The sequence below is a fragment of the Prinia subflava genome, chromosome 2 (assembly GCF_021018805.1).
Source record: "Prinia subflava isolate CZ2003 ecotype Zambia chromosome 2, Cam_Psub_1.2, whole genome shotgun sequence".
Lineage (NCBI taxonomy): Eukaryota > Metazoa > Chordata > Aves > Passeriformes > Cisticolidae > Prinia > Prinia subflava.
This window is the reverse complement of record NC_086248.1, coordinates 64,704,373-64,717,672: the sequence shown is the minus strand read 5'-3', so window position 1 is coordinate 64,717,672 and position 13,300 is coordinate 64,704,373. Positions and strand designations below refer to the sequence as shown.

The following is a 13,300-nucleotide window of genomic DNA, read 5'->3' as shown; positions in this document are numbered from 1 at the left end:
GACTGATGCTGCAAAGAAGTGGATCCCCTCTTCCTCCTGAACTAAACAGTCAAACAAGCATGATGGTTTCTCTGGTCTGCACCTTGCACTGGAGAGCTACAACTTAGAAATGCTTGCAAAGTTATCTCAATGGTATCTCTGAAATGGTCTTTAAAGGAAGTTTTCTCCTCAAAAAGAAGCAGGCAAAATATGGCAATTAAATCTCCTTTCATGCCCATGGCCAACAGATGCATCCATCCACCCTTTTTGTGGGGTTGCACCTTTTGTAATAGGACCTGGTTATCAGACAGGAACTACTGTAACAACTGAATAAAACAGAAGAAATTAATTCACCTGAGTTTATTTTTAACAGAACAAGCCCAAACTACACCTGCTCCAGTTAAATGCAAGATTACTAATACTTAAAATTGTTATCTGAAAGATAACTACAGGGAAGTCTACATATTTTAAGGTCAGAATCCTAACTAACCCAACTTGTGTATCCCAATTGTCAAACTGGACTTTCTATCTCATCTGCAAGAGACAGTTTATGCCATATTTAGAATGAACTAAAATGACAGCTAGAACAAACCTGTATTTTTTCATTTTCAGATTTACCTTTTGCCCTTTCTATACTTTACAGTCATTATTTTATTTTTTGTGTACATCCTTTTCTGCATTGCTGCTCTTCAGGGTTGGTAGGGTTTGGAGTGGATTTCTTGTTTGTTTGTTAACTATTTTTAATGACTCATTTTTCCCTTAAAATTTCTCCCTGTTCCTTTTTACTTTTCTCCTTGATTCTTTGCATTCCACTATATTTTCTGCTAATTTCTCCTCTGAAATGGTCCTCTTTCAATACCATACATAAGCTAGCAGTGTTACCAGCACAAGTGCACTGTGTCTAGCAGAGCTGGACATTCTCACTGCTCACACGACCTTATGTGGTGGCTTATTATTCTACTTCAAGAGTTTCTAAAGAAGCTATGTTATGATATGGGGGACCAAATTCCTGTCCAAAATGGCAGAGCAAAGGCTTGTGAAGCCTCACTGTGTGAGGCAGCTTGACATATTGTTTCGACTTAAAAGCAGGAGGGCTCCAACCAGTCTACAATTTCCTCAAAATGAACATACATCTGCAGGAGTGTTGTGAAGAATTCAGATTAACCTTTGACAGAAAACTACTGAAAGTTACATCATTTCAGACAAAGGGAAGGAAAAACATAAAACATTCCTTATCCTAAAGTAGAATGTCTTCTTACCTTGAGTTAGCTCTGCTTGGGCAGTGAGCTGCTCCTGACTTGCAGGTTCTCCAGCACCTGCTGAAGTTCCTTTACTCTCTTCTGTCCTTGCCTCATTGACCTTTTCAGCCTCCTTCTCTGGTTTTTTCTTCTCACCCTCTGGTTTGATCTCTTTTTTGACTGGCCGGATGTTGCCAGGAGAGGGAGGACGTGTCTGAGCAGAGGAAACTTTGGAGGAACCAGGTGGGGAAGTTATCTGTTTCGGTGTGCCAGGCAAAAAAGGCAAAGACTTTGATGCATGCCTGTGTAATCAAAGAGTGACAATGCTGGTTTCCACCTGTACATCACTTCTACAACCACAGCAGCTAAAAATAAAACCATTTCTCTGTTTCTCTATCAAGCAGGACTGCTGGCACAACTGATTTGGTTTCATGCAAAATGCCCCTCTCCAACTTTCCAGATGTATGAGCAATGAGCCTAGCCAGGAAGGAAGAAACCAAGTGTTTTCCTGTCCCTTTCCCTTCTCCAGAGCAGTAGCAAGATTTTTTTGAAAGCAGGACTGTCTCGTTTTTTTGCAGAGAGAAAACATCTACATTATGAAATAAGTTTGCCCTTTTTCACATTTAATTAACAGAACAATCAGAGCTGCCTATAGCTCATGTCCAGGTAAGCATGTACTTGACTTACCAAACTGGAGAGGGAGCTGATGATCTAGCTTTGAGGCTGGAAGTAAAATGACCTCCTTTAAAGTTGGCTGAGAAGCTGGATGACAAATGGTCCTTTTCTCTTTTGTCAGTCTATAGCTCAGCAAACAAAAAGACAAAGTCAAGCCAGAGTTCACACAGCTAAAGAAAGCAAAGCAAGCTCAGTTAAGGATGAGGAGTTGGGGGGCTGAGAAAAAGCAGTGCTGAGTCAGTGGTTTCTACAGCTTGTTTAACAAGTTCCTTAATATAACAGCTGTAACCTGACACCATCTTTGTCAGTGGATATGAATTTGACAAGAATCCTTCTTAGTCATTCTCTCCTCTCCGAAGATGTAATGGGCTAATTTGCAGAGGCTTAATTTTACACAGACAAAAAAATTATCTTTTATAGCATAATCTTGCTGATTGCCACAGAGTACCTTCCCCTAAACACAAGATTTCTTTTGAAGAAAACATAAAACAAGCTTCCCCTTGCCCTTGGCTCATACTTGGTCACAATCTTCCTATACAGCACAACATTTTGGGTTCGTGCTTACACGTGAATATCACAGATGTCCTCAAAGCTTCCAAATATGGTACACCAGCCTATTCTTTCTTTTCTTGCATGATTTTACAGCACATACCATTGGATCTTATACATGACAGTGATTTCCTTTTTCCTTCTTTATTTTTTAAAAAATAAAAACCTAGGTTTAGAAAAATTTCTAATAATACAAACCAGAGCTATGACAGAACTACTGCTTTAAGGGAATATATCAGAATTTAGGCACCTATATACTTCCCATATTTAAGTATAGATGAAAAACTTCATGGTTTTGCAATAATGAGCTCAGACGCCGGGAGCCTGAGGAATAGGAATACTGGAAAGTACCCTGAGCTGCCACTCAGCCAGCATGAGGCAGAGGCTGCTGCTTCCCCACCTTGGCTGGGGCTTGAACACAACCCCTGCAGCAGATGTGTCATGAGGCTTGAGAGCCTCACCACCAGAGAGCTGTGCCATGCTCGTCCCCTGAACTGAAAGCCAGGTTAACAACTGGAAAAGAAAGACTGGAAACAACTTCATGAGCACATGACGTGCTGAGTTATCAAAGTAAACACAACCAGAATAAATGCATTACAATGAACATGAGTTTTGGCTTGCCAGCAGTAACTCTCTATTGCATCTGCTTTATTAGTACTGAAAGCAGAGCATCAGAAAATTTTTCTTCATATCAATAAAGTAAAAAGCTGAATTCATACAGAAGTTTGCAGAAGTATAAAAGATTCTCTGCATCGTACAGGCTACTGGAAATAGTTCTTAACTCACTCATTTTATATTAACAACAGTTTTATATCACCTCTTCCACCAAAAAGTAACAACGTTTCTTCATTTGAATTTAGAAAAAAACAAAAACAAAGCCAAAACCCAAACCTCTTGCAATCAGAAAGACTCAAGAAGAAGAACCAACAGCCCAGGAGACTGCAATACTCTATACACATGCTAGGAAATTTCTCTGGAGATACATACTAAGGCTATACCTTAGCTTAAACTTTAGGATACTACCCTCTGCTTGAAAGATTAAGTAGTGACTATGTCTCATGGCACTTTGATTAACACTGCTTCCAACAAGGATGTCAATAGCAGCACTGCCTCTTGACCTTCTGCCCATCAAGCCAAACAAAAATGTAAGCACTTCTTAGACAGTGTTTTGCAGTTGACTTTAACTCTTCTCACACTCTAACTCAGGTTGTAGAGTACAAGAAAAAATATAACTGCTTAGGTTCAGCAAATTAATTTGAACTGAGTCTGCATTCCACTGACTTAGAGCACAGTCAATACAAGTTTGTCCTACTGTTTTGATGTTCCTAAAAGCTCAGATCAGCCCTAGTACCACTACTAAATCATTCAGAATTAACCTGTGGAAAGCCTTGCTTGTAAACCATGCTCCTAAATCAATTTTGTCTTTCCCCGTGAGGAAAAATTTACTAGCATGGTCTCCTAAGAAAATACAGATGAAGTGAGAGTACTCTGTGCACTTGTGTATTGAGATATGTGAGTGCATGCACTCCCCCCTCTTTATTCTAGGGGCTCAGCTGAATGGGCTAGAGGCCTCAGAAGACAGCACATTCTGGAACCTTTGTGAAAACAGCCTGCTGGGAAAAACTGAGGGAAAAGCGGCAACAACACCTTAAGCCTTGAAAGGCAGCAAAGAATCTCCTTGAGAACAGGGCACTGTGACTGCCTCTGTGCCTTATGAGAAGCTAAGGCATCTACTCTGCAAACACGGGTGTTTGGAGTAAACATCAGTGTTCTTCCACGTGGATTCTTTGGTGCATAATCAGGCTGTTCCAGTTAAAATCCAGGCAACTATGACACAAACTGGAGCGGGTGGGGACAGTGCAGAGGGGAGGAAGTATCCCTGCAGCTATTCCAGCCCTAACAAGCACTGCAGTCGGGTGGTCATGGCACGGGACACCGAGTGCACGGGCAGCTGCCAAGCTTACCCCTGTTGTTCTCCGGCGTCCAACGGCATCAGTAGAAGCATACAGTTTTGCTCGTTCTCCTGAATTCCTGCAGTTCATGGCCTTGTAGGACAAAGGACTGAGGGGGCTGCAAGATGCTGAACGGGGACAAACGGGGATGACTACAGTGTTGGTTGGTTTTGTTATTTATTAGTTTTAATTACAGAGTAGCATTGGAGAATTGACAGAGGAAAGCCAGCAGGAACAGAAACGACCGAGAAAGACAGAAAAGAAAGAAGGTATTAATACACAGAGAAATAACCAATTATCAAGTCAGAGCCATCATTTGACACATTAGCTTAGCCACACATACAGTAAGGATGTAAGTTCAATAGGTGTTCATACACTTTTCCATTTATAAGGTCATAATTTCTTTCTAAAAAATTAAGAAGTATGCCATGATACTGGGTAGTAGATAGTATTTTCCCGTTAAGTTTTTGTACAACTGGTGGTTCTGAAAAAGCAGTAGAAACAATGGTTGTTCTGACAGATTAGCTTAGTACACACTGAAATGAATTTCCATTACATTCAGAATAGAAAGCAATCAAACAAAATAAGATGCCTACGAATTGTACCGGAAGTGAAGAAAAATTAAAGGGGACACACACAAAGATCAAAAGCTATTAACTATTCAAAACAGTTTCAACTGGGAAATCAGTGAAATTGCTGTCTACAATTTACAGCAAGTGATTTGTTTTTAAAAATTCTTCTTTTTAGGGATAATTTAGCCCATCATACTTTTTGATACTTCTAAAAAAACAACTTAAATACATTCTCAACAGCAAACTATTTTACACATTAAAAAAAAAACAAAACAGGCTGACAACAACAAATCAGCTTGCAAATTGGTATTTGAGTAACCGGGATGGCAGCTTTTGTTGGTTTGCAGAAGCAAAAAGGCTATTACCAACAGATCTGACAGTAGCAGGTATCAGATATACAATTCTCTGATTTTATCTTCAAAGGGAACTTAAACTGCAAAACATGTGGGAAATTTATTGCAGCAAAGTGTTCTTGGATTTTCTCTTGATTTAACTGAAGGAGAAGATTGGGAAAAACTATGTTATTACAGCAAAGTTTTATTTTTCTGCTCCTGTTTGTCTCTTCTGGTCATTTAATTGAGTCTCAGCATGATTATTATCCAGCATGCCACTTGAGGAAAAAATAGGGGCTCTGTATAGTATTTTTCCTATTCTTTTTTTTCCATGTCAAAGAAATTTACATACTCTATTGCCTTAATGAAAAGCCAAACCAAACCAAACCAATATTTCTTGCCTGTATATCCCTTTCTGAGCACGCTTGAAAGAATGAAGCTCCAAATATAGTTAATTCTTCTAGTCTTACAAAAGTACAGCTGCTGTTACAGGAAGAGCTCATAGACTTAACAGTGCTAATGCTGCAAATTCTCCTGTACCAAGAGATTAACATTATGAATAAAGAGTCTCATGTAATTGTTACAGTAATGGCACTAATACTTGCCTTATAGTTTATAGGGATTTATGTTTAATGAGGAATTATGACTAACTTGAAAACAAGCAAGAAACAATAAAACAGTGATTTTTGTTTGTGTTTTTATTTTGGTTGAGGGCATCTAAACCAGATAGGAGGCAGTGGCATTGATGCTTTAAGTTTTAGACTCATATTTTCCAGTTTCTGTACTGGATTAGTATATAACTCTGAGCGTCATATAAAGTGTTAGCAAGCTCTCCTCACAGTTTAGTCAGACAAAACAATCCTTTTCCAGCCCGAGAACCAGGGACACCATTGCAGTTTCAGGCCCAAAAAGCATAAAAACCAGCAAATTGAGAAGAGCAATCTGAGAGAATGGGACTTCATAACCTGAAGCTGTAATTGAACAATTAACCCAAATATGCAAATGGACCAAACTTATAAAAGTGTGAAAATGTGTGACCGGTTGTCCATTTTGGGTGTAGCCTTGGCCAGGCTCTTGTACTGCCCAAAGTGTATCCTTTGAAGGCCTTTTTAATAAACACTTAATTTATTCCTTTCACGCTGTCTAGCCTCTGTTCTAGGTAGCCTTTCAAGGCATGAACATAATGCTTTACACCACTTACAATTTATGTGGCTCCTGCTCTGTCATTCAATTCCCCTTCTTCATGCTGATTATTTGAAATTACCACCAAGGACAACAACACAAGTATTAAAAAAGTAACAGTTAATTTTCATTTGCCAAACAAAGTTGCCAAACAATGCTTTAGGAAGCACTTCCAATGATTCATGTGCTAACAGGATTACATCTACTCAGAGGAGCTTTTTGAAAGCTATTTAAAAAAAACATTTTGGTTTCAAAGGATTTATTTTAAAAAAGATCCAGATGTGTGCTGGATGTCCCTAATAGCTCACTTAAAATTTAAGGACATGAATCCATATTTAACTCAGTTTAGATTTTTTACATTGAATTTTATTTTTACAGCCAAAGGGCTGGGTAATTTTCTAGGGAATAATGGCAGGCTGGGATGAGTGGAGTGCTCAGAGCACAGCTGTGAGCCATTGCCATCACCTGATCATTAATCTCCAGGAAGCGTCCTGTATGAAGGGGCTGAAGTTACTGCTCCTAGAGAATAATACCTGGAAAACCATGAGCAGATGGATTATTCTTCTGGTAGTATAGTTCTAGATAGCATAGGGAAGGCACTTCAGGAAATTGCCTGAGACAGAACTGACAAATCAGTATTTCCTGCTACTTGCAGCCTTTCTCAATATTCCACTCAGTTTGGAGTTGCTTGTGCAGAATAAACAAGAGCAGTCACAAAAGGCTTCATGCTTGCTCCAGGAAGGTAAGCACTTACATGCTGCCTTCTTACTATTCTCAACTATAATGAAGAGCTGAATTTTCAATATCCTTCTTGGTAGCTAATGCTGGAAATTAATTTTACAAGCTACTGTTTTTGAAGAGTAAAAAAGAATTCTGTGCTTGTTAATTCTACTATTTGCAGAATATCATCCACATTTTTGCTCCTACAGCACTACCCCTGTGGAAACACACCACAGCCTAATTAGTTATAAGAGTTCTTAAGTGAAAGCTTCTTTAAAAGTAATCTTAGCAGATCTCTGTTCCTTCTTACCTTCTATGTTCCTTAATTAGAATAAAAATCCTGTCCAAATCAGACAAGAAAGACTTGCCTAGATTTACAATAATATATTGCTACATGTACTGAGGGTGTAATGGTAAAGTTCCCAGTGGATAAAACACCCTATTATAAAACATCCTATGATAAAAGAAGTGGCAGCTGTCACCTGCCTAAAATACACGATATGCAAGTATGCCCTGGCTGTAATTGGAATACAGTTTTGCCTGGGCCTTCAATTACCACCTAGCGATATCATCACATTCCTGCACGTTAATTTTCCCTCAGTAAGTACCATCAGGGAGCTGTTCTGGGGTTGGCAGACAACTTTACAATCATTATAACCTCACTAAACCTGCACATTTAACTTCACAGGTATTAAATGCACAGTTGCCAGGTCCTATCATTATAAAACTCTAACGTTCTCCATGTGGGAACTGCTCTGGTAGGGGCTGAAACTCCTTTGCAGCAAAGCAGCTCACAGCTTTAGCAGTGGATGTGCTAAATCAGCTCCTTCCATCAAGGTGTGCATTTCCTTAAACAGCCATGGTCAGTGTGATGTTGTTGCCCTGTATGTTTTGTGTTCATTTATTGCATTGATGAAGAGGCAAAAGTAAGGAAGAGGTAGTAGGAGAAATAGAAAGAGGCACAGCAAACAATTGTACAGAGAAGGTTTCATGCTGTCATGCACTATTCACGGACATTCGAGTTCATTCTGGGATTCTACCATACACTCATAATTAGATCAATGACTTTACAACATCCGGCAGGGAATCTGGAAAAATAAGTGTCTGAGACATGAAGCCTGTGTTCTTATAGGATTACCTGCATCTCCAGACAATGCAGCTGTGCTTTTACTCCGAGCCAGGAATGAGTGTGTGGGCGTCAGGAGCCTGCTAACGATGCTGCTCTCCCATGGGCTGAGCTGAAGGCGGCGAGCTGAACGTGCACCATACAAGCAAGATGTTAGATCAAACACTTCACATATAACCACATGCTGCAGAGTGTTAGTACTGTTTCCTCACTACTGCATGCCATGAAATTCTTGAAACTCTTCACAATAGTTTGGTGTTTTGCATTTTATTATCCCTCATTTTTAGCAGAAGAATTCCTATACAAATATGTACACCTGAACATTTAATTTGCATTACTGCCTGTGGCATTACAGCAAATTGTGCAAAATGTCTATATTCATTTGGTAACATCTGCCATGTTCCATGTTAGGAATGACAGGATAATTTCCCTACAAAAAGAACAGTTGCCACTCCTAAATATAGACTTCAATGTCTACTCTTAATATGTATAGGAGATGTTTGTGTCCCAAAGGCTTCCTATAAAAAAGAGATACAGTCTTCCAGTTACACTAAAACAGCTTCCAAAGTTTGCCAGCCTATCCACAAAAACCAAAGAAGGTTGCTTACTGCTACACAGAGAATTGTGTCAATGAGGTTTTATCAAAGTATTGCAAAAGGGTAGTGTGTCCCAACTGCAGATACCAAGCTCAGCAACTACAGTTGTCTCAGTAACAGGTGAAGCCACAGAAGACAGTAAAGATATTTGATCATTAATTCTCTGTGCAAAGATCATGCTAAGGATCAGTTTCCATGTAGAGCAGTAAAAAAGATTCAACTTTTCACATAGTTGCTCTGTTTTGAGAACGCTCTACATGTTCACCTGGCTGCAATCACACTGCTACTTTGTTTTTCCCAGTATTGTCTAATACAAACATAGCTTGTCAATATGATCCTTGTATCTTGTAAAGTTTCTTTACCTTTTCTTTAATACTAATTAAACATTTATCATGTTGAAGGGTTAACCAGAAGAATCTTGTAAGTTACTTTCTGTACTGAATTGAGTATTTCCTTGATATTCCAATGCAACAAATTGTTTTATATTGTTTTATTGTTTCATTCCCAAAGTAGTTCATTATAGTAAGCTTACACTACAGCAGTAATCTTCATATTTCAAGCAAAATTGGGTCTTCTTACATCTCAGCATTCATTTGCCTTAGTTTAGTGTTTGCAGCAACAAAACTACAGCTTGAATTTATGAGGCTCAATCTCTGTTAACATTCATTGAAGTGACTGGTTGTAACAAATTTGACATTCATTTGCATTTTTAAAGGAAGAGATCCATCACTTTTAATAGACATAAACTCCAAATCTGTCTTTAATCTACTTCTTGCTGAGCCCCATGAAAAGAGAGACTGATCCCAATCTCCTCCTATGAAAATATAATTTTTTAATCTGCCCTCAGTGCAGTTTTGCACTTCTCAAATTGCTCCCTTAAATTCCACTAATGCAAAAAGGGCATTACTATAGAAATATAGGACTCTCAAACACAGCAGGCGCTTTTCATAACTGTTCTTTTACACAATGAACTACTGCCAGAGCTTTTTGTGATTAATGGTTTCATTCTGCAATGGTAGAGATGATACAGACACACCAAATATCCTACAGAGACCTCCATTACAGCACACGCATTATCATAAACTTGCAGTTTAACAATGAAGAAACCACAGAGCTACCATTAAACTGGTAAAGTCTTTGCTTCCTTTCCTCTCCAGGCACCATGCTCAGTATGATCACTGATTAAAGCTAGTGTTGCAAGACAACAGATCCTTTTTTGTGTCTCAGGCTTTCTTAGGTGAGGCTCACAGATGCGATTGTTGATGAGTATAGAGAACTATTCTACTGCAGTTTAAATAAAGATCACACAACTTCAGAAAGCAACCCCTGATATTTCAGGCCATTAAACCAGTACTGAATACACCATCCATTTCTTGGAGTTTATCTTCATGTGGTAAGTAAATGTCACAATGTAAATATGGCCCTGTGGGCCAGCTATAGGCTTTACATCACATCTAGGCCCCCCAGAGGTGATGTAATCTGAAGAGGACACAGCTAAGAGACTGGTGATTTGGAACACCAGTGTGTCACCTGCCATGTCTTGTTTATCTCGTGTTCCTTGCCCTAAAGATGAGTATGGTTTAATTATCTTTGGCCCTAACTCAGGGGAGCTTGTATCCACATCCCCTGTTGGAAGCAATCACGTGTCCACAGCATCCAGCTGAAGCACTGAGGCTGTTTGGGAGTGAGCTAGCTGAGATGCACAGCAGTGAACTAAAACAAAAACTTTCCTCTCCATATAAGCAATAGGCCTAGCAATAGGTTTCAGAGATGTCAAAACAGTTTCAGCCAGGACCTTGGAGTGAGTCTCCCTGAATCTCTACCATGGATTTAGATCAGAGATTGTTTAGATGCACCTTGGCTTTGTGGGCCAGGGTCATCACACACTGAATTTTCCAAAAGCACAGCTCTCTGAAAGCATCACACTTCACATACTCAATACATATTTTAACAGATTAGCACCACCATTCACCTAGAATAGACAAACTTTTGCCCACTGTGTTCCAACTACAAGAGTATTAATACCATAGTGCATTGAATAGCTTCAGTTTGGTGTCCAAACTACACTGGAGCAAAACTTAATACTCAACACAGAACATCCCAAAATAGTAAGATCAACTTTAATACAATGGTTTGTCCTTGCTGTTTTTGTTTTTAATGCCTCAGGGTGAGGTTTTTAAGATTTAGTCTTTCAAACCATCTGACAGAGAAGGAGAAGCAGTATTTTTTTCTCGTGATATATTAAGCTATCACTCAAAGGGCTATTTGATAGAACTATAGAATGGTTTGTGCTGGAAGGGACATGAAAGATCATCTAGTTCCAACCTTCCTCTCATGGGCAGGGACACCTTCCACTAGACCAGATTGTTCAAAGCCCCATCCAACTAGACCATGGGCATCCACAGTTTCTATGGGCAACCTGTTCCACTGATCCATCTCATCAGCCTTAGAGAGAAGATTTCTTCCTAATATCCAATCTAAACCTTTCAGTTTGAAGCAATTACCTCTTGGTCCTATTGCTACATGTCCTTGTGAAAAATCCTTCCCCAGCTCTCTGGGAAGAACTTTTGGCTGTAAAGTCTCCCTGGAGCCTTCTCCAGTGTGAACAAACTCAACTCTCTCAGCTTTTATTGTTCCATTTTCACACAGGAAGTACCTTTGTGATAGGCTTGCTGGTACAAGGAAGTACCCTTACCCCCAGCCACAGCCAGGTTATTTTTAACAGATTAAATATCTTTATAAACTAACTTGTAACTAAAAAACACACAAAGTTGCAGGGAGCTGGCAAAAGTAAATTGGTTACAATCATCTGTATTTGTCTTCAGGATATACAGCCTGGATACTGGAAAGTTGTCTTAGCAGCAGCAGAATAATTTGCAATAAGCAAACAGCAGCATTTGATTAGTTGTAGGAACAGATGGGAGGCAGGGATTTAACAGGCCTTCTGATGAGCATCACGAAGGAGACTCTCATTGATAAATGTGGTGTTTGCTAATACACATACACAATATGGTGAGGAGTAGAGAGGGGGAAACTGCTCTTTCTACAGGAAATAATACTGGAGCCCCTGAATGTCTTCTATAATGCTTGCAGAAAATGGTGATGCAGTGATTGAGACCATCATCTGCTTGAAAGAAAAATCACTGCAGAGAAGGGGAGGAAAACAACTAGGGTACAAGTTTTGCAAAACCTAAAGTATTTCACTCATACCTCATTAAAAATATTATCCCCTTGCTAAACTCTCCTTAAAGAGCACAATTGCCAAAATCTCTTGGTCAACAGCAGCCTTCTCCAGTTGAATGCGTTCATGTTTTGTTACTGTTTCGACTATTCACTAACTACAATAACATAAAAGCATAAGAAGCCTGTTCTGGCTGCCCAATTGTACAACTGTGATAAAGAGCCATATAGCAATACTATGCTTGAAATGTCATTAGCCAGTCTTCAGCCAATTAGTTAATGAAAACTTCTGTCTTTTGCTGAAAAAAAGAAAAAAAAATGTCCTTCAAATGATAAAAAAGTGCTACACAACAGATGACAAGTTCTTGTTGACAGCTGTAAGCCCCTTAGTAGGTAAGCTTATCATCCTTACCTCCAGCTCGCTGCTGTGCAGGTAGGAGTCTGTATCACAGACAAAGTGTGATTGGGTGTCCTCTGGAAGGGGAAATGGGGAGCAGGCAGTCACAGCCTCCCTTTAAGCACCTGCCTTAAGAGTCTGAGGCCACTGGAGAGACTAGTGGCACTTCTCCAGATACATGGCTCAACTAGATTTAGGTACCTGACTTGACATGAGAAAAAGCATTTACAGCATTTGGATTTATTTTGTCTTGGAGTCTGCAAAAGTCACAAGAGATTCCTAAAGGGTTCTGTGCTGTTTTAGCAAAAATGCCAAGCAAAGAATGCCTCCATTCTGACATATGGCCATCACTTCTATATTGCTTTTCTTTCCCTGCCAGTAGATTGCCTAATATTCATTTTAACTTCTCCTGAACTTGAAATGAGTGTCAGAAGCTAAAACACTGTGTTACAGTCCATAAGAGACTATCCTTCATACTTAATGCCTGCTGCTGTTCACCTGCCCACATCACCAAGATCCTTCCTCACAAAAGCATCCCCTGGCAAAGAACAGCAACCATTTGAAAAAAATATACACACCTGAAAAGCTAATAAAGATAAAACTGACTGGATCTCAACATTAAGAGCAAGAAATGACTGGTGCTTAGGAATAAATTATTTCCTAATGTAATACTGTATTTTTCACAAGTTACCAGACTGTACAACTAGGTTAGCCCACTAGGATGAACATGGCTCATCAAATCAACCAGATACACATGCTCACACAAACTTGGAACTTAGTTAAGACACACAAATAATGACAT

At 39.4% G+C, this 13,300-nt stretch overlaps 1 protein-coding gene across 3 annotated transcripts in view; it reads right to left on the bottom strand.

Moving 5' to 3' along the window:
* The window catches only part of MAP7 (microtubule associated protein 7), a 109,695-nt gene that overhangs the window by 16,834 nt on the left and 79,561 nt on the right, over positions 1–13,300 (bottom strand). For 2 of the 3 annotated variants that reach the window (XM_063390293.1, XM_063390295.1), the window contains exons 7-10: positions 8,338–8,451; positions 4,406–4,545; positions 1,905–2,014; positions 1,239–1,519 (exon numbers count right to left, since the gene is read on the bottom strand). In XM_063390293.1, coding sequence (XP_063246363.1) covers positions 1,239–1,519; positions 1,905–2,014; positions 4,406–4,545; positions 8,338–8,451 — 645 coding nt within the window. The remainder of the gene's footprint in view (positions 1–1,238; positions 1,520–1,904; positions 2,015–4,405; positions 4,546–8,337; positions 8,452–13,300) is intronic. The other variant, XM_063390296.1, reaches the window with a different exon arrangement.